The sequence below is a fragment of the Balaenoptera musculus genome, chromosome 5, assembly GCF_009873245.2.
Source record: "Balaenoptera musculus isolate JJ_BM4_2016_0621 chromosome 5, mBalMus1.pri.v3, whole genome shotgun sequence".
NCBI lineage: Eukaryota > Metazoa > Chordata > Mammalia > Artiodactyla > Balaenopteridae > Balaenoptera > Balaenoptera musculus.
This window is the reverse complement of record NC_045789.1, coordinates 22,383,212-22,409,580: the sequence shown is the minus strand read 5'-3', so window position 1 is coordinate 22,409,580 and position 26,369 is coordinate 22,383,212. Positions and strand designations below refer to the sequence as shown.

The window sequence follows — 26,369 nt, the reverse complement described above, 5'->3', positions numbered from 1 at the left end:
AGGTCTTAAATCTTACTAGAGGCTTATCTACTCATATGGCTGCTCTATAGTTATTCATAAATCGTTGTATTTCCAATTTATAAGCCTTTTGGAGGCAGTGACCGTTTCTTATACTTCCCTAACATCTCTCAGAGCCTCTAATCTGTTCAATACCTTGGTTTCCTGTTCTTTGTAGTCTGTGGTTGGTCATTTCATATCGAGTGAGGAAGATGTAGAGAGACTAGAGAAACAAAAACCAAATATTTAGCAGTATGTTTAGACTTCTGTTCTTGGCCAGTGTCTCTCTCAGCCTTTTCATGTTTTATCTCCAACAGTCAATTGTCAAAGATACTGTGTTCCATGGTGATAGAAGCAAAGATCTTCCTCAAAACAAACTGTAGGCTTTCTGTTTTGAGTCCCACATAATGAATGGTCAGACTCATTAATGTTTAATCATGTACCTCCAGATGAGAACACTCACTGGCTTAAGCTATACCTGTTGGTTGCCTGTAAGAGAAATTTGATTGACTCCTTTTCCTATCGGTCAATTTAGGCTTTTAAAGGGAAGGGAGAAACGTATTTCCCAGTGGGGGAAGGCCTGGATTCTCACACTAGCCAGGTGTTCAGGAGGTTTCAGGAGAAGCAATTCAGAGAAAGATGATCCCGAAAGGAGAAAATTTCCCCAAAAGAGCACACCATGGCAGAGAAGTGTCTAACTTTGGTGTTTTTTTTTTCATGGAGAGTACAGTTTTTAACATCGTACTCTATATTATATGTCCTTGATCCAGTGCCCTTTCAAGGTGAGTGGAGCGTTTGGCCAGTGTGTGCCAGACTCCCCTGCCAACTATTTTCTTACTTCAGTGGTCTTGATGAGGAGTTGGGTTGGTGTGATTGAAATTTTTTTTCTCCAGTTTGCCGAATACCATATCAAATTCTTTAACTTAAATACATCTTTGATGCAAGGACACTCTTTTGAGAAAGCAGCCATAAATGTATCCCTGGACCTATTTTTCAGGTTATCTAGTAGATACACTACTTTGCTTTCCTACCCATCCTGAAGCGCATCATGTCCTGTATTTGAACTCAGTCTTTCCTTTCCCCTCTTGGAGGGGGGGCCACTAATGTAAAATGGAGATGAGACCTATTTCCATAAGGTGGTTGTAAGGGTAAAGTGATCAGTGTTGTAAGATATTTTTCATCCCCAGTGACTTAGTTTATGTTCTTCTCTCACCTGAATTACTGCTAGTTTCCTAATGTAGTTGTCTACTCATACATCCTTTGTAGTAGGTATTCCTACAATTTGGAGGGTGAGGAGGGTCTTTGACATCCCATAAATTAAGTAAAACTTTGTGTGGGCATGTGTACTTGGGGGATAGAGGGTTAGAAGTTCATCAGGTTCTTAGAAGTCCTTGACTTTGTCACAAACAATGCTACATACATGTGTAGTAGTGTATGAAAAGGTGGAGAAATGGCAGAAACCAAATTTAGGATAGTCTTAACCTCCTGTCAGGGAAAGGGAAGGGCATCTGGGGAGTACATGAGAGATCTTCTATTATGTCTGCAAAACTTAAAATCTGAAAGAGGTATAATAAAAATGTTAAGCTTAACTATCAAGCTAGGTACACAAATACATGGCTGCTTTTAGGATTAATAATTTAAAAAGTCATTCACTCCTAGTGTACTACTGCTAGTACATCAAAAAATCCAAACCTCATTTGTCTTACTCCTGCTTAAAAACTATTCCTGCTTAAAAATCAGTGACTTTCCATTGGCTGTGGAATAGTCCTTGCCATAATATTCAAGACTCTCAAAAGATCCAGCCCTGATTAACCTTTCTAACCACATCTGCTACTCCCTTACCGGTACCCTGTTGTGTCTCTGGTATACCAAACTACAAGCAAGTTTTTACAGCCTGTTTTCTTTCACACCCCTGGTTTTGAATTAGTTTCTCTACCTTGAATGCTTATCCTTCCATCAAGACCCAGTTCAAATGTCACTGTTCTAAACCCAGGCAAGGTTAGTGATAACCTTTTCAGAATTCACAAAGCAGTTGAATGCCTTTACTTTAAGCACTCAGGTTGTTTGAAATATAATTTTTTGGTTTTGTATTATGTCTGCTTTTTTTTAGCTCAGTCTATTGGGGGAGGCATTCATGTTCTGGCTTAGTATTTTCAGACCTAACATGCTTGACACCAAAGAAGGTAGTCTTCATATAAATGAATAAATGCTTTGTTGGGTGAAACTTGAGCTGATATTACACTTTTTATTTTAGAAATGGATTTAAGTTAATCTTTAGTTCCTATTATTGAAAGTTTAACTCTTTACTAGGTAAGCCACATGATTTCTCCCTGCTTCCTCTAGTTTCATTTTGAGACTTTGCTTCATTTATATTTCTTACGTGTTTTACAGCAAGATTAAAGCAACACATTTCTTGGGATAAAATGTGTATAATTGGTAATGGGGCCCAGGTAGCACTCTGCTTAGAGTGGATCCCTCCTTACTCTGTTTTTGCTGCCCCTGCCCCTTGAAGAAAACTGGGGTGGTTAACAATCAAAGCAGTAACTGTAGGAATTAGAGCAAGCTACAACCTCAGGAACTGAAATTGTGTATCTTTATGCCAAGTTAGTTCTTTATCTCTGCTGCCTAATGTGGCCCCTTTTTCTTTGGACTCACCATGTAATTTCAGGGCATATGCCTGCCAGTAGCTCTGGGTCACATCCTTACAGCTCCTGATTAGAGAAGGAAAAAGTGTCCTTTCCAGCTTCAATTTGAAAATCTTGGGTAGGGATAGAGCGAACAAAATGCTGTGATTACCCTTTCTGAGTAGTTGGTTAATGGTGGCTGACAGTCACCCCAACACTACAATCATACGTGTGGAGTATGAGAAAAGCATGTCCAGGAAGGTAGGAGAAGAGGGTTTGAGTAGACAGTGGTGCATGGAAGAGCATCTGAGATGACTTATTATGCTCTTTCTCATATTTTTTCACTGCTAAGATATTCTTATATCTTATTTGCTTATGCTATGGACATAATAATGTCATGAGAATTAGTTGGCATCTTTGAGGTAAGTGCTGGTATATGATTTAAAAGATATTTTGATTCTTAAAATTACTTTAGGTCATTTTTTTATGTTGACTTTAAAGTCGATTTTGGTACATACTTGGCCGAATATTAGATCTTTGAGTATTACTTAAGAGGTGTCTTAGTCATGGAGAACTTGGAAAATAAGGCATTTAGAAATTATCTGAGGGGAATAAGAGCCTGAAGTTATGGGAGTGAAGAGCTGAAATTCAGTGCTCTCTGAAATTATACATTCACTGTAAAGGAGTGAAAATGTCAGCATATAAAGGCTGAGTGATTCAAAGATGTCCATGTGCAGGAAGACTCGTTAAAAAATGTTTTCTGAGATTTTTCATAAAATGTGCAACTTCGAAGTAGGATGTTGATATATTCTAGGTCAGCTTTATAGATTCCTGAACGTTATGAAGTTGTTTCAACATCACTTGGGTATTTTGTTAGACCACCCATCATTAAATTACTTTTTTATTTAAAAATGCTAGGTATTTTTCTTATCATTAACATATGTAAAAGTGTTTAAGTACAGAAAAGTACATAAATTTGGGGTAGGTCCGTGTAAGAAACTCATTTTAGTTAATACTTGAGTTCACATGCTTACCAGACAGTTTTAGGTAGAACCACATGAAATTGCAGTTCAGAAATGGTCAAGTATTAGTAATTTCATACGACTCAATAACATGGTTTCTTTAAAACCCTATCCACAGATAGCCCACGAATTGCTGACCTTGTATTATTAATGTATATCATAGCATGAGCCATATAATTGCTAGAAGAGTATGTTATAGACAACTAAGCATAAAAATTCATCACATAGGCAAAAGATTTAAATAAACTAAGGCTATAATAAGTAGCCTATTCATAAAGCAGTTTTGCTTTTGTTTAGTAAACAAGTGATTTGAGTGCCTATCTAGGAAATCTTGCCTTCAAGGTGGGTGGTCTGCTTGCTGAGCACCTAATACATTATGTGCCAGATAGTGTGCTGAAGTACTTTATCTTATTCATTCTTTCAAAAGTTCTGTAACAACAGGCATTTCTGTTGTGTTTTAGAGATGAGGAAATAAGCCTAGGAAACAGTGGGTCTAAATTGGATTAAAAGTGAGACTCCAGACTGATGATCCGTATTGAGGGAGGTGCATATTCATTGTCCTTATTTCATGATGCTGTATTTGAGCATTTGAATTGTATGTGCAAGTTTGTGTTTGGTTTTAGTAGCATTTTTGACAGTTCACATCTTTATCGTTGTGTAGGAAAGCGGGGAGGGTGGTTTGGAACAGGTAAGTTTTTAATCTTAAAATAGACTTCTTTGGGCCCTTATGTTCCGGCAGAGGAAGTTAGCCTGCATAAGTTAGCTTCTGGTTTATCTTTTTTTGGTGGATCATTTAAACAACAGAACTTGTTAAATAAGTTTTGGAACATGGAAAAAAGTTCTCTTCATATCAGTTAGACTATGCTCAATCCTTATCTGCAATAAAGTATATATCTTGAGATGGTATTGAAGTAGCTTGCCATTATAATAAAGTGGCTGATCATGGAATGCAAATAAATGCTTTATGAGAGTTGATCTGGCCTATGAAAAAGTCATTTGGATAGTTGATTAGTTCAAGCTGCCAGTATATTTTTTTTACTCAAAAAACTATGATTTAGTTCTAAGCTAAAGCTGTACATAGTTTCAGTTTCTTGTAACTAGTTGCTTAACTCTGGGATAAGAGCTTCTGTAATTAGTACTGATCAGAATCTAAGTGTTTGGAATGAATTTTCCCCCTTTCTTTAAATATGTTGAACAAATGAGGTATATTTACATGGGCAAGCATAAAAGTCTGATCTGATCTTCCTATCATCTTAAGATTGTGACTCCTGGGATTCCCTGGCTGCCTTGATAACCTTATAAGCAGTCATAGTTTGAGATTCAGAAGCAAATTGGCAAAGTATATCAAGGCACTCCTTTGTCCCAGTTTTATTTTTGAGATATAATGTAATAGATGCGCAACATAATAATTTGATACATGTATATTGCAAAATGATTACCCCCCCCCCCAAGGACAGTTCTTCTGCATTGATCTTTGTTTTAATGGAGTGAATCTAGACTGATATTCCTGAACAATTGGCTGTTTTCTGAAGTGCATTATTTTGACCATAATAAAGGCAAATATTTGCTCTGTCTTCCTGCAGTGTATTCCCCACCTTTTTCTTAGAAGTCCATTATTATCTCAAAGGTCTATAAATCCCTGTACTGTAGGAATTTATACATAGGTATATAGAGATAAAGCTGTATCATAAATTTTTTTAAACTTGTAAAGAAGCAACTCTGTTTTCTTACTAGATTATCCATATGGATTATGCATAAGTCATGGAAGGGCTAAATTACACTTACGTTGGAAATATAAGGTCAAATGGAATTGTGGATACTGCTTGTTTTGCTAAGAGCAAAATGCTTTTCTACCTGGAGAGGTAGGTTTTTCCAGACATGTACTCAATGTTGAGTAAAAGACAAGGTTGAATTGAGGGATAAGGAGATAAAACCAAAAGGGGTACTTACCTAGCCCCATGAGAGATTTTTTAAGGAGAAAATGTGGTCACTGGGTAGTGTGGTTGAGAAAAAGCAGAGTATTTAAGACAGCAGACAGTATTTAAGACAGAGCCTCTGAGATGGTCTGAAAGCTCAGCAAATCACATGAATGTTGATAACTGCCCTAAGTTCTTAACCTAGGAAGGTGTCTGATTACAACTTTTTCATTTTGTAAGAGGACAGCTTTTGTTCATGTACAGGCACACCTCAGAGATATTGAGGGTTTGGTTCCAGACCACCCAAATAAAGCGAATATCACAATAAAGCAAGTCTTTTTTTTTTTTTTTTTTGGTTTCCCAGTGCGTATAAAAGTGAATGTTTACACTACTGTAGTCTATATAGTGTGCAATAACATTATGTCTTAAAAAATGTACCTTAATTTAAAAATACTTTATTACTAAAAAACACTTAATTATCTGGATCTTCAGCAAGTTGTAATCTTTCTTTACTGGTAGAGGGTTTGAAATACTGCAAGAATTATCAAAATATGATACAAAGACACGAAGTGAGCAGGTGCTGTTAGGAAGATGGCCCAGGTAGCCGCAGACCTTCCGTTTGTTTTAACAAAACAAACCCCCCTCCACCCCCACCCCCACCCTGTATCCCTGAAGCACGGGAAAACGAGGTGTATGCCTGCGGTAGAACTTCAGAGCGATGTGTGTGTGTGCTTTTATGAACCCCTAGCCGAGATGATTGTCTTGGTATGTGTCCATAAAATAACTGTGCCTAGTGTGTCCCAGAAACTGGACTAGGGTTACTTACGTTTTCTTTCCTAATAGAATGTATTGTTGATGTAAGTTGTGATTATATGTCTCTTAAAGAATGGTGTAAAAATAACTGGAAGCAGACGACTGTCTTTACTTGCTTGTGTTTTCTATTATGGTTACATGATCCAGCATTTTCTGTCTTGGTGTAGGAACTTAGTGATTTGGCCCGTGACCCTCCAGCACAATGTTCTGCAGGTCCAGTTGGGGATGATAGTAAGTAATTTTCAAGTTGATTTTTATGGTTAGTTTCGAAAAAGCTTGTGTATTTTTAGATAATAACAAGAGTGTTTTCTTTTTCTAGTGTTTCATTGGCAAGCCACAATTATGGGACCTGTAAGTACTGAGAATTAAGTTTTTGCTTTTTTAATTAAAATCCAGCATTGATGTAGTTAGTAATTTTTAACTAAGCCTTTAGCTTTATTTTATTACATTGTAATTTTATTTGAGATATGCTATGGTTGTTGCACTGCTTTTGAAAGAAACAATTGGTCATTAGTTAAGTATACTGTTAAGTGTCTGTCCCTGTGTTCAGGTTGTAGAGTATGTATAGCTCTTCTATGATCGATCAAATATCTCTTCCAATCTTATTTTCTTTCATAGCAATGTAAAGTATTGTCACAGAGCTTCCTGACTTATAGCCCATTAGTTTTCTGGCTGTACCATGATATTACTCAAAGATCTTACTCTCTTCGTGTAGCTGCCTAAAATCTAGCTTAATTGTATTATTTTGATATTTGAGTTTCTATAGAACTTTAGTTTCATGTAAAATTTGAATATTTTTAGGTAGATAGTGATATTTTGTTTTATTTTATTTTGGCCATGCCATGCGGCATGTGGGATCTTAGTTCCCTGACCAGGGATTGAACCTACGCCTCCCGCATTGGGAGCGTCGAGTCTTAACCACTGGACCGTCAGGGAAGTCCTTAGAAAGTGACATTTTGAATACAGCAAAATTCCTTTCTATCCTGGGTAGATAAGAAACTGTATGTGCTGGATAATTGAATATTCAGAATTATGGATACCATCTAAGAGTTTTCACAGAATTAGAGCACAGTAAAACATCCTGGGGTAAGACTGTATCTTGAACAATACTTAACATTTTTTTTGGCTTGGAAGGTACCTAAGGATTTCTATTCTGAGGGGTGTGTGTGTGTGTTACTGAATTTTCTGCTTTCTTCCCCCTTTTGGTATTTTAATCTCAACATAACTGGCAGTAATGTACTAGGTGAGATAATGGTCAGTAAGTAGATATTTCTAATTCTAAAAGAAGAAATGCCCTTGGAAAAAAAAGCTAGCCAGTGGGTGGGTTGGTTTAGCAAGTGTTCATTCAGCAGTTCTGATTGTAAATCACATGGAGGGGGGATATTTAGTTTAACAATTTGAGATGTGTCTGTGATTGAGATCCTAATGAAAAAACTACAGAGTCAGGGTTGTTTCCAGTTACCTCAAGGTCTGTTTTTACTGTTTTAAGTGCTTGCTTTTGTCTAATTGGTGACAAAACTGTGATTCCCGCCCCCCCCCTTAAATACACTTAGTTAAGTAGCTCATGGCTTACCCAGTTTGGCCCATACAAAGTTTTATTTTTTGGCCATGACCAGGGATCAAACCCGTGCCCCCTGCAGCGGAAGCGCAGATTCTTAACCACTGGACCACCAGGGAGGTCCCGGCCCACACAGTGTTTTACACATTGACAGTCTTCACATAAAAACCCTCTGACTAGACCCTCCTTCTACAAGCGTGGGGTGGAGTAGCAGCTGCCTCCTTTCTTCAGAAAATGTGTGTCTGCCACAATTTCTACCAGGTCCACTTAGGCACTTACAGTTGCAACTTCTAGAATTTTCCCATTATAGATCACCAATTTTCAAAGCAAAGAATTCAGTAAAATGCCTTGCCATATCTATACCAAATAAAGCTCATCTTTGATTCAGAGTGCTTTAAGATAGTCTCATTATAAAAATTAGTTGTCTGTACTAATAAAGCACAAAAAAGTTGGTAGTCAGGACTTAAAATTGGATGGTGTGCATAATAAACCAACTCTTTTAAATTAGTGCAATGTTTTTCTGCTAGACTTTTGAGACTTCGTTATTTTATTTATTCCTTTCCAAAAGGTAAGGAATACACCTATAGTAAATCAAAGTGAAGCATAATTGAGGAGTTTGTTAGTAATTTTCCACAGAATAGAAGATTGCTTATCCTAAAGAATTTTTCAGCTGTTAAATTGCTTTTATTTTCAGGAAACATTTTTCATTTATATGTATTTCAGATTATGGCTATGCTTTGCTAATTTTTTTCAGCAACCTTTTAATATAAAGGAATAGCAGTTTTCTGCTTTTGAAAACAAATATTTGATTTTCAGAACTATTTAAGTATTCCCTGATTAACAAGAGCAAAAAATATATATATACCATAATAGCACAGTTCTGCTTTAGTAACATTAGTCTCTGAAATGTACTTGTTTTCTAAGGAGGTTAATTTTCACTGTTGGGTAATTTCAGGAATGAGTCAAAAGTTATAAAAACTCACCCAAAATGCAGATTTTAACTGCACGCTTTGTAAGTAAGCACCTCAGTTTAGATGCCAGCTTGTAAATGGTTAACAATTATCCTTACTATGAAGTGTATCAATGAAACAACCATGCTGTTTTGGCTTTTGACTGCATCTTTATGACAGAACGTCACAGTTTGATTAGATAATACTATTTTGTTAGTATGCCTACCCTAAGTGGCATGCAGATGTGACCCAAAACAGTAGGGCTAGTGGTGGCATAACAATCCATAAATTGCAGATTTGCTGGAAGAATAAACGTTAACAAAATTACATTTGCTTTGGAGTGCTTCTTGGGTCAAAGTGATGGCAGTGTCACAGAACTAAAGATTGCTGACTTTCTAAGGTGTGGAGCATCTAATTTAGGTTTCAGGACAGAGTTACTATTGGATTTTGGTGGATTATAGTAAGGAAATGTTCTTGATGATTGAACAAAAATGCTTGGTTCTTAAAAACTACGTGCTAGCTTGTTCTTTCCGAAGGCAAGATACTGCGGAAGCACAAATGCCGATAAAAATAAACCATTGAAAGAAGGTGGCAGAGTGTTGCTCATTATGTGGTTTTTAAACTTTTGTTGGTTATTTTGTGCTATGTTAAGGGAAATTTCCATGAAGAATTGATGCAGTGAGGAGAAACTAACTTCCTTACCTATTGTTTCTGATATTTATGTGCTTGCCTTTTTTAAATTGTGAATGGAGCTGGCAGAAAGACATTGTTGAAATTATTTTGAGAACCACATTAACTTCCATCTAATCTATGATACATAGCCATAGAAGAAAGTACCGTATCTGTGAATAATGTAACTGTTGGCAGCCTGAGCAGAATCAGATACAAAAACCATCTGAAGTAAAATATTTGGTCCATCTGAAGTAAGATCTTGAACTAAAGCAGTGGGTATTGTTTTATTGTTACATAAGGGTGAATTTTTCAATTTATGTTGTTTATTATGTTTTTCCTGCAAAGGCTAATAATATGTGAAAACTCCTCTTTAGTACCTTACTCTTTAAGGAGCTTTATAGTCTAGTGTAAGAGGAAAATACAAATACGGAAGTTAAAATTATGTTGGATAATAGTGTACAGAACAAGATATTTTAAAAAGGACAGCCTGCAGTTTGTACTAAAGGGAGGGCTGTATTTATCTTTTTTAATTTATCTTTTTTAAGACATTTAAGCACAAGATGGACCCTACAGTATAGGTAGGGTCCTGTGGGTAAGGAAGAATATTCCAAGTAGGGAAAGAAACAGGAGAAAAAGGAGATGTGAAACATACTTATTTTATGTGCAATACAGAGAGTGTATTCTGGAGAAGAGGTGGAAGATGAGACTAACTAGATGGGTGGAAATCAGATCATTAAAGCTGAACTTTAATCTTGAAAGCTGTGCTAGATTTCAAGCTGGAGAGTAACTTGGACCTTGAAAAGACCACTTCAGCATTAGGGTGAGGCATAAATTGGAGGGAAGCCAGAGTGAAGGCAGGAATACTACCAATAGTAAACCACTGCCATAATGTAGACAAAAGATAGTAAGATCTCGAACTAAAGCAGTGGGTATAAAGGAGAGGAGTCTGGTTCAGGAGACTTCAAGGGTCTTTGACATTTGGTAACTACTGTGAGGAGATGGGAAAGAATCAATGATGAGATCCTAGTCTGTGGCTTTACGATTGTGGTTTGAGTCTTTGACACATGAGACATCCAAGTAGAAATATTCAATAGGCATTTGAGTATATGTCCTGGAATGAATAACTACACCGGAGATAGATTCCAGAGTTACCAAAATAAGTGTGGGACAGGAGATAGAAGCAGAAGATGGATCCGTAGGAATACCAATACATTATAGTTGCCGTAGGGCAAGAGTACAGACACTGAGGGAGGAGCAACTTGGACAAATTTGAGCAAAACCAGGGTAGAAGGTTTCTAAAAAAGAGATACAATATGTATTCTGGATTTCTAAGATGGGGTCAATTTGCTGATCGGTGTATTCCTTTTTTTTTCTTGGTGTATTTGTTTGCTGTCAATTTATGGTAAATTTGATATAGAGCCTCAATTTTTTTGATGACGTAGTTTGGTTACCTTTAGATCATGTATGGTTTTTACCAGTTTTTCCTCTTCTATTTGCTGGAATTTTAGTGTTAATTTGTAACATTGAAATATTTTCATTCTGTAAGTTCTTTTTTTTTTTTTGAAAAAGTGAAATGAAATTTGGCTTTGCCTAAATCTCACTGTTAGACTGCCTTTAAGAAACAGTCAGATATAGTGCTTGATTGTATGAAACTTGGAATGAAAGCTTAAACAGAACTTTTGGAATTGGCTTTAATGAAAACTTAATGTTTTGGGGTTTACCCTTAAATTGTTAACTGTACTCAGTACAAACATATATCTTCAGTATGAGCCTATTTTATAAAAGGGTATGCTGTTTGAAGCATCTATTTCCAGTTAATGTAGCGCTATTATTTAACAATGATATATTGGTCTAATAAGTTCGGATCACATTCTGGTGCCTTGCTTTGATTTGTTTTTCTATACTTCTCAGATGCTGTTTTGCAGTCTTAGTTTTTTGAATTAAAATTTTTTGTAGGCACTATGAAAAGGAGGGACTTGGGAGTAGGAAAGACTTATTTAAAGAGTAGTACTTCCATTTAATAGTCATGTTTCTTTGAACTTGATTATCAGTAAGTTGACCTTTCTCCTTTAAAACCCAGGTATATACCCTTGTTCATTTTTCATAATAGCTATAACATTTCACTGTATGTCTCTTTACCAGACTGTAAGCTCATCAAGATAAGAAATTGTTCTGTGTCCCTTACATATACTTAGTAAATAGAACGGCGGAGTTAAAGTAATTCAACTAATGTTTAGTTATTTTACAGAGGTCTGGGGATTAAATGAACTTAAAGCGTCAGACCTGTGAAGGTTATTTGCCTCACATACAGAGTGGGCATAGAAAAAGGCTCATATTAGTGCTGTATATATCCTCACTCAAATGGAGAGGAATAGGTGTTGGTAATAACTCAATTACTGCAAATTTTCAAACACGTCTTCAGGTTGGCTCTGCATATCCAGAGACAATTATGCAATCCCTTTTTTAAAAAAAAAAAAACTTTGACCTTAAAATCCTTGACTGGGTCACCATCTTTTGTCGTCATTCTTTGATCCGAGTCGAGCAGTGGTCTTCAGAAGACCTGGGTTTGAATTCCTGGTTCTATCGTGTACCAATTGTACACTTTACTAAGTAATTTCAAGTCCTATTTTACTCAACTCATAAAATGGGAACAATATCTTTTTCCTTTTATCGGTTAATAAATTAAACGTAAAATACTAGCAAGTTTCTCCCAAATGTTACTTCATACTAACATTGTACAGTATTTATTTACTGAGGAGTTCTTCATATTCAAAGTGAGCAAGACAGCTAAGGAGAAAAAGTAGTAATATAGCTTAAAATGTTGTATTTTCTGTTGAAATACAGACAAACATTGCACAGTTTTCCAAATCAAGTAATCCTGTGTATTGATTGGCTGTAGAGAACTCAGTAGTGTGCTTTTGAAGAAAAGACTACATGGTTTTTATTTTTTAATTTATTATTTTTATTTTTGGCTGCATTGGGTCTTCGTTGCTGCGCGTGGGCTTTCTCTAGTTGTGGCGAGCGGGGGCTAGTCTTCATCGCAGTGCGTGGGCTTCTCATTGTGGTGGCTCCTCTTGTTGCGGAGCACGGGCTCTAAGCACGTGGGCTTCAGTAGTTGTGGCGCAGGGGCTTAGTTGCTCCGCGGCATGTGGGATCTTCTTGGACCGGGGCTTGAACCCGTGTTCCCTGCATTGGCAGGCAGATTCTTAAAACACTGCGCCACCAGGCAAGTCCCAAGACTTCATGGTTTTTAAATGAGAATTTTGAGGAGCCAATTGGGAACTAAACTTTCTTTAAAAACATATTCTGTTTCTGTTCCACTTCTCCTATTGAAGGGAGTTGTTACGTTACCTATAAGACCTAACTTTTTGGTTTGCCAGTAACCAGAATAGCCTGTTGAGGTACAAAGCCATTTGTGTATATATGACTATCATTAGAAGAAATATTCTACAAATAAATGTAAGCTTATATTTTCAAATTATAATTTGGTACTATTATGTAGACTTATTGCTAAGTATACTTTGTGAGAGTTGGGGTCTAGAACCTTGTGTTTCTGGGTAATTTTTTCTAAATTTCTTTACTTACATAAAATAGGATCTAAGTAAATTAGGGTTCATTGTTCTATAGTAAATATTGTGATTTTTCATTAATACGAACTTCATTGTGGAATAATTTGGACTCTTGCAGTGTAAATAGGTAATTTTGCTTCATATTAGAGAAATGCTTAGAAAATAGAAATGTTACATGAATTATCTAGCAATAACATTTAAAATAGCAGAGTTAAGCATATTTTTCTTTTCACAGAATGACAGCCCATATCAAGGCGGTGTATTCTTTTTGACAATTCATTTTCCTACAGACTACCCCTTCAAACCACCTAAGGCAAGTATTTCCCCCCCAAATCTGTGAGTATAGATTTGTGTTCTATTCCAGAAATAAGAATTTCTAATTCTTAGAAATTAGGGTTCTGTGTAAGTCAAGGCTGAATTGATATGAATGTATAGTGAATAAGAATAATTGAGGCTGAATGTATATATTGAGTTGAATCACTGATGTTGAATGCTGACTCTTAACCTTTAGTTAAAAGAGCAGCTAAATCTGGATTTGAACTTTGTAAATGGAGGTGAGAATTGCCTTATCCTTAATGTTGCAAGGCTCAAATATACCATGTGAAAGCTTTTTTTATTTTCTCCTTTATTGTGCTTATACAGATTTGGATTATTACCCCTAATGTACAATACTTCCAAATATCCAACTTCAGTATGCATTTTCACATATTGCTACAAATTATACCCTGTTTGTATTGGGGTTTCGACAGACTGTAATACATTTTGGGCTTTGAGCTTGCATGCGTAACAGTAAATTTATCAAAACTCAAGAGTTGCTTAATGCACTGGGGTGACTGGTTTATAGGTATTAAAAGCATGTGGTCCTTAACTTTTCAGAGCGATAGAGATAAAACTCAAGCTATATGAATAACTATGGAAGACAGTATATATAGAACATTGGCACGTCACTAAAACTATCTTCACAGTTATAGGTGCAATGTGACAGTTATTTTAGATGAAATGCCTTTGTGATATTCAAATTTGTGTTTTTTATGTACAGTGGAAATGGAGGCTCAAATACATACCTTTGTAACTCGATGCCTTAAATGAGCTGGCCTGTGTGTTTTGGTTTACATTTGGAAGTTTCTTATTTTTAAGTGAATGTTAAATACCCTTCAAATGGCTCTTTGATACTCATGATATGGTAGGGCCAAAAGTTAACCTTCAGAACAACCCCCACTATATCATTGACAATAACATTTTTGCCCCAAAGTTGTATATTCCATTTAATTAAAAATAGGGGAGCCCCTGAGGGATCTTGGTCAGAATATAGAAACTAGTTTCTGTAATATTTGGTCCTTTTAAGTGTATTAATTAGGTTTTAGCTATTTGATTTTTTAGAATTTTAACAGTATTTTGAGTCTTGCTAAAGTCTTCTGCCAGAGTTTAGGGTGCTTGTTTTTATTTGGGAAAAATACCTAAAGTTTTTGTTTTTGTTTTTGTTTTTAGGTTGCATTTACAACAAGAATTTATCATCCAAATATTAACAGTAATGGCAGCATTTGTCTCGATATTCTAAGATCACAGTGGTCTCCTGCTTTAACTATTTCTAAAGGTAAAATAGTTTTAGAGAAAGTCTTGAGAGGCTGATTTTCTAATAGTTAAAGGAGTTTCATTTTTGAGCCTACTTTTCTGAGTATTTTTATAATGACAAGTTTTTGATAAAGGTGGGGAAAGGAACAAGAAGTTACATCATTTTTGCTCTTTTAGCAGTATTGATTTAAAAACATTTTGTGGGAAGAAGGTAACATTCAAATGGGGGGGCATTATTTGCAAATAACAGTAGCAACGTTTATTTTAATTGATTCTGCAGTATTTTTCAATCCCAAGCCACCTGCACATCTCATTCACTTGTTGCCTTTTAGCTAAAATGATATACCGAAAGTTAATAGAGCTTTTGAAACTTGTGCTTTCTTATAGAAAAACTGTGATTTTGCTTTCCTGTGTTTATTATTTTTTAGATAAAAAACCTTTTTAAAAAACCTTTAGTTAGGTGTTTTGTGGTCATGGTAGGTTGTTCCTACCTAATAATAGTCTAAAATGTATAGTCTTGGGAAGGTCTGTAGATAAATTCTGCTCTTCTACTTTAATAGGGATCCATTATGTGACATCTTTAATAGGTTGTCCAGTCTCCATGTCAATATCCCAGATGGAGATGGAGTGTCTCTGCATCTCTTACTCTTTGAATGACTCTGGTGGCTTTTATGTCGCTTTTACCCCACAAATAAAATCATCTAACACAAAACTACTTAATGGGAAGGAAGTCTGCCTTTTAGTGATTTTCAGTTTTTGGTGTTGGCTTAGCATTCCTTAGTACACAAAATTAGTTTTTAATGTTGCTAATTATGACAGTATTTCAGATATTTGAGGATAGCAGCTAACTCGAAGCATTCTCAATTTCTGGCTGAGTACTTACTGCAGCATTCCCCAGATTGTTTCTTGAAATAGTTAATAGTGTTTTACCAAAAGTTTTATTTTTATGAGTATGGTAAATGCAACGTGAAACTGGTTTTGTTCATTTGGTTTTTAAGGCAGGACATCATAAAGTCTCTCATATGTTTGTACAGTGCTTTTGAATCTCCTTAAAGGGACTGTGTAGTGTTCCCAAAATTTTATTTGATTGGAAATACTTTTTGCGGGGAAAAAGAAAAACAATTTGGGTGAATGCTGCTGTAATTCTTTCAAGTGCGGCATAATTTTAGGCCTATTTTTCACCCTCTTGGATACATTCAAGTTTCTTTTCAGATCAGGCTCTCTTAACACCAGATACCTGGTATTAAGAAAGCGTTAATACTAGGTTCCAGGTTATTTTTTTAACCATCGTTGGGAATGCACTGTAATACTGAACACTTCTTCTATAAATGGGTTTAGTTTTATATCTGCCCCCGCACTTGGTTTTAAAATTATATGTGCGATAATAATGTTGTCTTTTGACCATTTTAAGCTTTTATATCTTAAACTTTTATAAAAACCTTGCACAGTGTCTGGCACATAACAGACATTCAGAATGAATTAGGTACATGTTCCATGATGCTTGGCATCTTTTAAGTTGATATTTTGAACAGGGCAGGGTAAGAGCTAGAGTTGAAGGCCCACTTAGTAATAGATCTTGACGTTGTTAAATTTAACCAATACTCTTGGGATATGGTCTCTGCCTTATAAATTCAGGGAGACAAAGCATACAGTCATTGGGGGCAGTTGTGAATTTTTGTGAAACTCCCCCGAGAGCAGGACAGAAAGTGGATTTTTTTTATCATGACAAACAGCTAAGAATAATACTGCACAGATGTTCCCCAGATATTTTTATTCAAGGTCCCCCCACCCCGCAGAGTACCAAGAAACTCCAGTTACTTAAATTCTTATACCACTTAACTATTTTAAAAGGTAATACAGGGAATTCCCTGGTGGTCCAGTGGTTAGAACTCTGCGCTTCTGCTACAGGGAGCACGGGTTCGATCCCTGGTTGGGGAACTAAGATCCCACATGGCTTGCAGCACAGCAAAAAAAAAAAAAAAAAATAGTAATATAAACTAATATGGCATCATTTTACTACCTTAGAACCCCTGATTTTGGCAGATTTTTATATCTAATCAGTAAACTTGATGCCAGCAAAGATCTGTTTTTAGTATTTCTTACCTACCAGGAACTTGTCTCCTATAAAGCAGAATCTCTGTAAAGCTTTGTCTTATGGAGACTAAGATATAAACTAATAAAAATCTTTTGAAGATTGAGGTTTATAATACATGTTTTTAAATACTTGTATTTATCCAAATTCCTGATGATGGGTAACAAGCATTTGTTTTCTTCCAGTTCTTTTATCCATTTGTTCACTGCTATGTGATCCAAACCCAGATGACCCCCTAGTGCCAGAGATTGCACGGATCTATAAAACAGACAGAGATAAGTAAGTATGTACTAGTTTAAGAAAACACTATAAAAAGTGGCTTTTCTTAATAAGTTAGGCTTACACTTTGCTGTAAGTCGTGGCAACGCCAAGAAGACTTGATGCTTATTTCTGGTAAGATGATAGTTGAAATGTGTAGAAAGCCAGTTATTGAAATGTGATTTTTTTTTTTAATTTGGTTTATGTGGCAATAAATAGCCCATCTAAAATGTTTTATTTTTCTAACATGTTCAACATTTTGTCACTTTGTTTTGAGGAAGAAAGGTATTTTTTCTTCACCCCAATTGTGTTTTTGAAAAAAAATATCGGTACTGTTGTAAAAATTTGGTTTAAATTTTTTATATATTGAATTCTTTATGTACAACTTTACCATTATAACTTGTATGTTATAATTAATGCTAAGTATACTTGTTCAATTAGGTACAATAGGTTAGCAAGAGAGTGGACAGAGAAATACGCTATGTTGTAGGGTAAGAGGATCTGCACTCTATGGTGCGCTTATTCATGGTACTGCCAGCACTTGAGTGCTGCATGCGTTAAGGCACTGTATTAACTAACAAAAGGTAACAGATGTGGCAGTTTTCTGAAAACTGTACATTTAACTGCTTGATCTCTGTTTAGCGTGAAAGTATACCCAATAGTCATTATTGCTTGAGAGTATTTTTGCATGGCAAACCAGTTATCTAGCACCAGTAAGAAAAGAAAAATTTAGTTTCTTTTTCAAACTACTACAGTATTTAAATTTTAACTTTAAAATTGGTATATTTTAAACTTCAGTACTATATGGAATGTGGTAACTTGGTTAAAATTTTGCCAAGAGATAACAATGTAAGGGAGAAACACTTTCAAGCCTCACCATCTATACTAAATGTTCATTACTGACAAGCATGCATTAGTGTCAGCTATACTTTGTGGCTCCCCGTATGCTAAATAAAAACCTTTGTTTTAAAGTGCTGGCTCTACAAGAGGTATCCTTAAATGAGGTAACCATGAATTGGGGGAAAGAATTTTTATATGTTAAAGTTAGAAAAATGGTTGAACTATGTTTAGTTCTCGGTTTGAAATGAAGTTAGTTAATATTTTATAGAGGTCAAACTGTAAATATAAATCAAAAGTTCTCCTATGCCCTTTTATACATTTGTTTCTTAAAGTTATCACTTCATTATTTGTTCGGGTAAGTAGCCTGTGGCATGGTTGTAATACAAGGAGAAATTGATAGCATTTTATCAGTATTAGTGATCTTCCTGAGTAATAAATAACCTTGCTCATGTATGAATTACCTGTTGATCTTTTAAAACAAAGATGCCCCCAGTTGTACTCCCAGAGTCTCATTCATCAGGTCTCAAGTGGGGCTTGTTAGCGCCAATCACCACACTTTAAAAGTAACACATGGTTTTGATTAACACATGACACACCCACCTCGTCTTGAAAATTACTGCTCTTTTATCACCTTACCCAGTGTCTTACTTTTCTGCCTGTGCCGAAGTCTCAAAGGCATTGTCTCTTTTGGTAATATCCAGGGTGAAGTAACTTTTCAAAGTCTAGGATTCAGATCAAAATGTTTTAGTTCATTGTTTGGTCTGGCTTTAATGGAAATTGCTATATAGATGTACAGAATCTGCTGTTCTTATGAATTGTAAAAAAAATTTTAAATGTTAAAATTTGTTGGAATGGATACTAATTGTAGAGTTTCTAATAGAACATTAGCTCAGTGGTAGGAGACAGAAAAGGTCTTTGATTTTTGTTAGTCATTCTATCTGTTTATTAAAATACTACTTGCAGTGTATTAGGACATTGTATTGAAGCATAAAGTTCTCGTTTCCTACATTGCTTTGAGTACCAGTGCTTTTTCTTCCTTGTTGGCTTTATTCTAATCATAGCCATTAAAGGTGACTCCCTGATGAGTCTAGAGGTAAAATAGATTCTTTCCTTCCCTTTTAAGTATTAAAAATTATTTTAACTTTTTAAATAACATCTTTTTTATTTACAGGTACAACAGAATATCTCGGGAATGGACTCAGAAGTATGCCATGTGATGCTACCTTAAAGTCAGAATAACCTGCATTATAGCTGGAATAAACTTTAAATTACTGTTCCTTTTTTGATTTTCTTATCCGGCTGCTCCCCTATCAGACCTCATCTTTTTTAATTTTATTTTTTGTTTACCTCCCTCCATTCATTCACATGCTCATCTGAGAAGACTTAAGCTCTTCCAGCTTTGGACAATAACTGCTTTTAGAAACTGTAAAGTAGTTACAAGAGAACAGTTGCCCAAGATTCAGAATTTTTTAAAAAATGGAGCATGTGTATTATGTGGCCAATGTCTTCACTCTAACTTGGTTATGAGACTAAAACCATTCCTCACTGCTCTAACATGCTGAAGAATCATCAGAGGGGGAGGGAGATGGATGCTGAGTTGTCACATCAAAGGAAGCAGCATTATTCTAGCAGCATCCATTCTTGTTTAAGCCTTCCACTGTTAGAGATTTGAGGTTACATGATATACTTTATGCTCATAACTGATGTGGCTGGAGAATTGGTATTGAATTTATAGCATCAGCAGAACAGAAAATGTGATGTATTTTATGCATGTCAATAAAGGAATGACCTGTTCTTGTTCTACAGAGAATGGAAATTGGAAGTCAAACACCCTTTGTATTCCAAAATAGGGTCTCAAACATTTTGTAATTTTCATTTAAATTGTTAGGAGGCTTGGAGCTATTAGTTAATCTATCTTCCAATACACTGTTTAATATAGCACTGAATAAATGATGCAAGTTGTCAATGGATGAGTGATCAACTAATAGCTCTGCTAGTAATTGATTTATTTTTCTTCAATAAAGTTGCATAAACCAATGAGTTAGCTGCCTGGATTAATCAGTATGGGAAACAATCTTTTGTAAATGCAAAGCTGTTTTTTGTATATACTGTTGGGATTTGCTTCATTGTTTGACATCAAATGATGATGTAAAGTTCTAGAGAGTGAATATTTTGCCATGTTCAGTTAAAAGTGTGCAGTCTGTTACAGGTTGACACATTGATTGACCTGATTTATGCAGAATTAATAAGCTATTCAGATAGTGTAGCTTTAGTATGCTGCACATGATACTGGCAGCCCGGGAGTTCATAGATGGACTTGGGACCCAGCAGTTTTGAAACGTGTATATGGAGTTTAAGAAATTTATTTTCCAGGTGCAACCCCCATCTAACTAAATTTTTTCTTCACCTTGTACACTTGACAGCTGAAAAAACCATAACATGGGAGTAATAATGGGTCAAAATTTACAAAATAAAGTACTGTTTTGGTGTGGGAGTTGTCATAAGGCTATGTTGAAGTGACTTAACTATGTGGGATATTGAGTTTTTTTTTTTTAATGGAGTGAGTATCCATTAAAATGAATTTGTTCAGCCATTTACATTAATGAGCATTTAAATGCAACAGATATCATTTCAGGTGACTTAACATGAATGAATAAAAGTCAATGCTATTGGATTATTTTTTGTTTGACAAGTGCTATCTGTGCCACTTATTTAACTTCTGTAGTAACAAGGGCATTATCATTCTTCACCCTTCCTAATTCTGACCCTATAGTTTTATTACTTTTTCCTAGTTATTTTGATTTGTCCATTGCTTTCTTACAGTCCTGTATTCAATTTCTAGCACATCTGTGACTTTTCCACTTCCACATTTTTGCACTGCTTACACTTATGTGCAATCTTATTCCTTGTCTGCGCACAGATGTGGAAAGTTAGATATAAAATAAATGTTAAAGCTTGATTTTTATAAACATTTTAATATGTAGTTTGGACATGATTTATTGACTTAAGGTTCTTCTCTAAACTGAAAGTGAAATGCATGCCTTCCGAAGATGTTTTGGCTTTGTTAATTCTGTAATAAGCATTTCATTGAGAAATATCAATCCAGTTATACAATTTTCCAATGAGTGAATTTTTCATTTTATCTTTTGCTTTAAAAATAACTCAAGGGTAGATGTCATACTGTTAAAACTGTTGGATTCAAAGTACAAATGAGAAATTAGTAACATACCTCTCCACAAGGTAAGAAACTTTTTTTGGCTCTATTTTTAGAATAATTAATTCTGAGAGTCCCTCAAAATAACAGCTTTTATAGTAGGCATATCATTTCTTAAAAGCCAACCATGAATAAAACATACTTGTCGGAGTTTCTGGATTCCTAATTGGCTTTCAAATTGACCTTTTTAGCCATAGACAGCCCGCCGTTACGTGTTTATAGAGATGACTTCCTTAAATTATTGTCATAATGATTAGTGGATGTGTCCAGTTCTCTGTATCTTTGACTTGATGCTTTCTATACTTCGTATGTCACTTCTAAGGGAATAAGCCATAAAGGCTTCTCCAGGTTTAAGAGAGCAGTAAAGTACCTGGAAAACCAACATTTTGGAATGTATGAACACTGGACTTGAGATCATCTGCAATGAAACCTTCAAAAGAATCCAAGAATTTGTCCTTTTCCCCCCCATATATATTACTAGTGCCATGTATAGGACTGAAGTGATCATTAGATTAAAAATTGATTTTGGTTCTTCCTGTTTCCTACGTCTTTTAATGCATAACTCAGATTTTAAATACTTAAGTTTCTCTTAACCTATGGGGATTATAGTCCAGTTGACCTGTTAATGATAAATTATATTTTAAGTGACTCATTTTTATTCCTGGGCAGGTTTGCAATGTGATAATCAGATTTAAAAGAAAAAAAATAACTTACTACTCTGCTTTCTTGTGTGGGTGTACTCACAATTTTTTAAAGTATGAACCACAGTTAACTGGTGGTCTCAGGGGTAGTGAAACACTCACTTTTTTTTTTTTTAATGGCTTAGTTGACATACTTCAGATACTGATCATGCTGTGTTAGTGATTTTGGAAGTGACTCAAATTAGCCATGTTTTGTGTTGGCATAACAAAACTGTTAAATGATTGTTGATTACAGTTTTAAGTGAATTTGTCTCTATTTTATGAGGAACCCAGTGCAAGTCACTAAATATTGTCTAATAGTGACATCTGCATAACACTTGTAATAGCTAAGGTTAATAGAGCTTAAAGGATTGTTACCATTAAAGTCTGTGTTTAAAGACACTCTGGTCTTAACTCGGTAATTCCAGCTAACATGAAATCCACACTTTAACTTAATACTGTGTGTGAGTTCTATTTTTGAATTTCTTACAGTTGTAACAAAAACTATGTAAAGAATTCAGGACAGTGATTCTCAAAACGTGACCCCAAGACCAGCAATAATCAGTATCATTTGGGATGTTCTCTAAAATGGAAGTTATCAGACCCCACTCCAGGCCTACTGATTGAGAAACTATGGAATGGTACCCAGTGGCCTTTTTTGAAAAACCATCCAGGTGAAGGCTGTTCCTAGTTCTCCCTTGTAATAGACTACAGCAGTGTTACTTCCGACCCTATGATGATTTTACTCATTTTACTCTTGATGTTTCATGGCTGTAAGAGAACTTGTTACATTGTATGCCCAAGTATTACATTTCCAACAATGACAAATTCATAGTACTTTTAATACTGTGGGTTGATATACATGTTTACTTAATATTAAGATGTATTAACATCCTACAGTGAACTAATTTGAGTAACAGTCTAACCCAGTGACATTCAAATTTATAACTAAGACCTAACTTTATTCTGGGTATGCATAATTCAGCCAATAGCCAAGTAGTTAAAATGAGTAACCAGGTGCAAGAGTTTTCCTGCTAAGTGTTGGCTAGATACCTAGCTGAACAGGGATTTGAGCCCTGTTCTCATTCTGTGGCCTAAGCAGCTTTTGGGGGGGCTGTGGGAGGTGGTTTGAAAACGTAAGATGTCATGTTAAGGGTGTTAGCAGTCTTCACTGAATTTAGAAGATACTGAACGTACCCTAAGGTAGCTATTAAAACTTTCTACTCTCCCAGTATAATGGAAAAATAAACAGTAAGGGTATTTGGACCAGAATTTTAAGACGTGACACCCCCTCCCCCTCCAAAATAAAAGTAACGGAAGAACTTGTGTTGAAAGGTCAAAAAGTTCTAGGAAGACTAGGAAGATTGCAGTTAGCCGAGTGTGTTTTTTCAGGTCCCCAGTAATTAACCAATATTTTGCATTCTTTCCTGATACTGTTAAACTACTAGTTCCTTTCTTTGCCTCATTTTGAAGAATTTTTTAATGAATAACTGGTACACAGTGCTCCTGATAGTTGCTTTTTTACATGGAATATGTTGTTTTAACATTCCGTTGTCGATTATCTCTTCCCAAGTTGTACACTTTCTGGATGAAATTATGTATTTAAAAAATTTTAAGAGCCCTCAATTTTTTTCTGTATTGTAGAAAATGGTTTTATGAAATAACTACTTTTCATTCTTACTATTGTCTGAGCCTCTATGTAACCTCGATTCCTTGTTTACCATATAAAATTTGAGTATTGTCAGGTAAGGCCAAACAATGAAGTACTTTCATGCCCTAGTTGCTTAAGAACACAGTTAACCATTGTGATATGCTGACCTACCAGCCATTTCTCCTGAACTTCCTATTCAGGAACTTCCTATTCATCATCCCATCTGGCTGTCTAAAGGATGACTGGCTTGATTTCTACACACAGACACATGCCCATACCTCTTCTTGTCCTCAGTAAGTATAAACCTTTTAGTTGCACTGGCCCAAAACCTAGGCATTAACCTTGATTTCTCACACTTCTAAATTAAACAGCAGTTCTGTCAGTTCTACCTAAATTTTTTTTTTTTTTTTCAGAATCTACCTATTCACCATATTCACTGCTGTCACAGTGGTCTATATCTACATCATCTCTTGGATTCTTGCAATAACCTGAGTAGTGTCCTTGCTTTTTACTTTGCAGTAATCTATCCCACACACAGCACCCAGCATATTCCTTTTAAACCATATCTGATCGTGTTATCACTTTGCTACAAACCTAATGGTTTCTCATTCAGAGCAAAAGCCAATATCCTAAAAGCAATTTACAGGCTGGAATGACTTTTCCCACCACCTTTACTTCTTCCCTAATCACTCTTCCCCACCAACTTCCTCAGCTCCGTCACACAGGCCTCTGCTGACGCCTGAACACAGCGGGCTTTTTCTTACCTCAAGATGTTTCCCTTGTTCTTCCTTTTACCTGGAATTATCAAAGATAGAGTATGGCTCCTTCCCTGTTAAGTCTCTGTTCAAATGTCAACCCATCAGTGTTTTTTTCTCAACTATTCTATATAAAATAACAGCACCGCCACTATAGAGGGCACCGTGGCATATTCTGTAATACCCACCTTAAATGTAGTATTTACTGTTAACTCCCCAACCTCACCCCAGAATGTAAGCTCTGTAAGAAGAGGATTTTTGTTTTGTTCCCCTATGTGACTTAGGTGACTGCCTGGCACATTGTTAGGTGGTCAGATATTTAATAGATGACTATGAGCTAAATGGTAGGCTTTCCCAAAAGTATTCCTTGTTTTTCTTTAACTCCAAAAGTACAAAACCCAAAAACTTAAGTATACTGAAGAAAAAATAATTATAGAAAAATAATTAATGGAACCTTGACTGACTAAAGCCCACCTCAGTGAGTGGATGGACATTTCAGTATCTATCAGTATAGATGATTACACTGACCATCTCTCCTGTGAAAAAGCAACTAAACATGGTGGGAAAAAACACTTCTAAATAATGTGTTTTTTAAAAAATCTGTCAAGAAAGAAAGTACTCTCAAGCCAAAACCAAATTGAAACCAGGAACCCAAAAAGGAAGCTGACTATAATCAGAAACTAGCTTTCATCTTGAAAACACTTGAATGAAATGTATTTTCATGACCTTTGCGAAGCCCAGAATGCATCCAAAGAGTGGTGTTCAAATAGGATAAACCCATCCCTAATACATACGATGAGGAGTTTGCATATCTTGAATTTTGATGCTCTGTGGCAAGAGAGTATTCTCTCAGAATATGTAATAATAGTTTGGCCTTTGTGAAGATTTGTAGCCCTAAATCTTACTGCATAGGTAGTCTGAGAAAACCCAAGCAGAAGATTTATTTTTTAAAGTTGTTCCAATTCAGAGCAACCCAGTGCTGGCAGAAGCAAACAGATACTCTGCAGGTACTCAATAATAGCTCACAGTTAAAAATCAGGGGAAAAAAAGTACAAAGGAACATGGTACCATGAGTAGGAATTGACTTGCAAAAATTTCAGGCATTAAAAAACATCAGGTCATCCAAATTGGAAAGGAGGAAGTAAAACTACATTTGCAGTGGACATGATATAGAATATAAATTATTAGAGCTAATAATTCAGCAAAATTGCAGAATACAAAAATCAACACATCAGTTTTGGGGGTTTTTTTGACCACACAGCTTGCAGGATCTCAGTTCCCTGACCAAGGATTGAACCCGGGCCATGGCAGTGAAAGCCTGGAATCCTAACCATTAGGCCACTAGGGAACTCGCTCAGTTGTATTTATATAAGCAGTGAAGAATCCTGAAATGAAATTAAGAAAACAATTCCATTTATAATAGCATCAAAAAGAATTAAATACTTAAGAATAAATTTAACCAAGGAAGTGGCAAGACTTGTATACTGAACACTACAAGGTATTTCTGAAAAAAACATCCTAAATAAATGGAAAGACACCCTGTGTTCATGGATTAGATTTACTATTGTTAAGATGGCAATGATCCCCAAAGCAATCTACAGATTCAATGCAAACCCTATCAAAATCCCAATGATTGTTTTTGCAGAAATGGAAGATACAAAAATTCATACAGAATTGCAAAGGAGCACAAAAAACGAAACAATCTTGAAGAAGAACAAAGAGGACTCATACTTTCTGATTTCAAAATTTACTACAAAGCTACAGTCATCAAACCAGTATGGTACTAGCATAAATATAAATTTATAGACCAATGGAATATAATGGAGAGTCCAGAAATAAGCTCATATACATATTATGGCCAACAGGGTGCCAAGACCACTCAATGGGAAATGAACAGTCTCTTCAACAAATGGTGCTGAGACAACTGGATATTAACATGCAAAAAAAAAAAAAAAAAAAGAATCTGGGCTGCTACCTCACGTTATATACAAAACAACTCAAAATGGATCAAAGTCCTTAATGGAAGATCTAAAACTATAAAACTCTTAGAAGAAAAGAGGAGTAAATTTTCATGACTTTGGATTTGGCAATAAATTCTTAGATCTGATACCAAAAGCACAAGCAATGAAAGAAAATATAGATAAATTGGACTTCCTCAAAATTGTAAACTTATGTGTATCAAAGGG

The 26,369-nt window shown here is 35.5% G+C and overlaps 1 protein-coding gene across 9 annotated transcripts in view; it reads left to right on the top strand.

Moving 5' to 3' along the window:
• Positions 1 to 21,628, top strand: part of UBE2D3 (ubiquitin conjugating enzyme E2 D3) — a 29,968-nt gene extending 8,340 nt beyond the window's left edge. For 3 of the 9 annotated variants that reach the window (XM_036853632.1, XM_036853629.1, XM_036853631.1), the window contains 7 exons: positions 6,540 to 6,603; positions 6,692 to 6,723; positions 13,357 to 13,434; positions 14,610 to 14,715; positions 16,971 to 17,064; positions 17,485 to 17,534; positions 19,055 to 21,628. In XM_036853632.1, the coding sequence (XP_036709527.1) occupies positions 6,540 to 6,603; positions 6,692 to 6,723; positions 13,357 to 13,434; positions 14,610 to 14,715; positions 16,971 to 17,064; positions 17,485 to 17,533 (423 nt within the window). In that variant the 3' untranslated portion in view covers position 17,534; positions 19,055 to 21,628. The remainder of the gene's footprint in view (positions 1 to 6,539; positions 6,604 to 6,691; positions 6,724 to 13,356; positions 13,435 to 14,609; positions 14,716 to 16,970; positions 17,065 to 17,484; positions 17,535 to 19,054) is intronic. The other 6 variants (XM_036853636.1, XM_036853637.1, XM_036853635.1 and 3 more) reach the window with 4 other exon arrangements.
• The last annotated feature ends 4,741 nt before the right edge of the window (positions 21,629 to 26,369 follow it).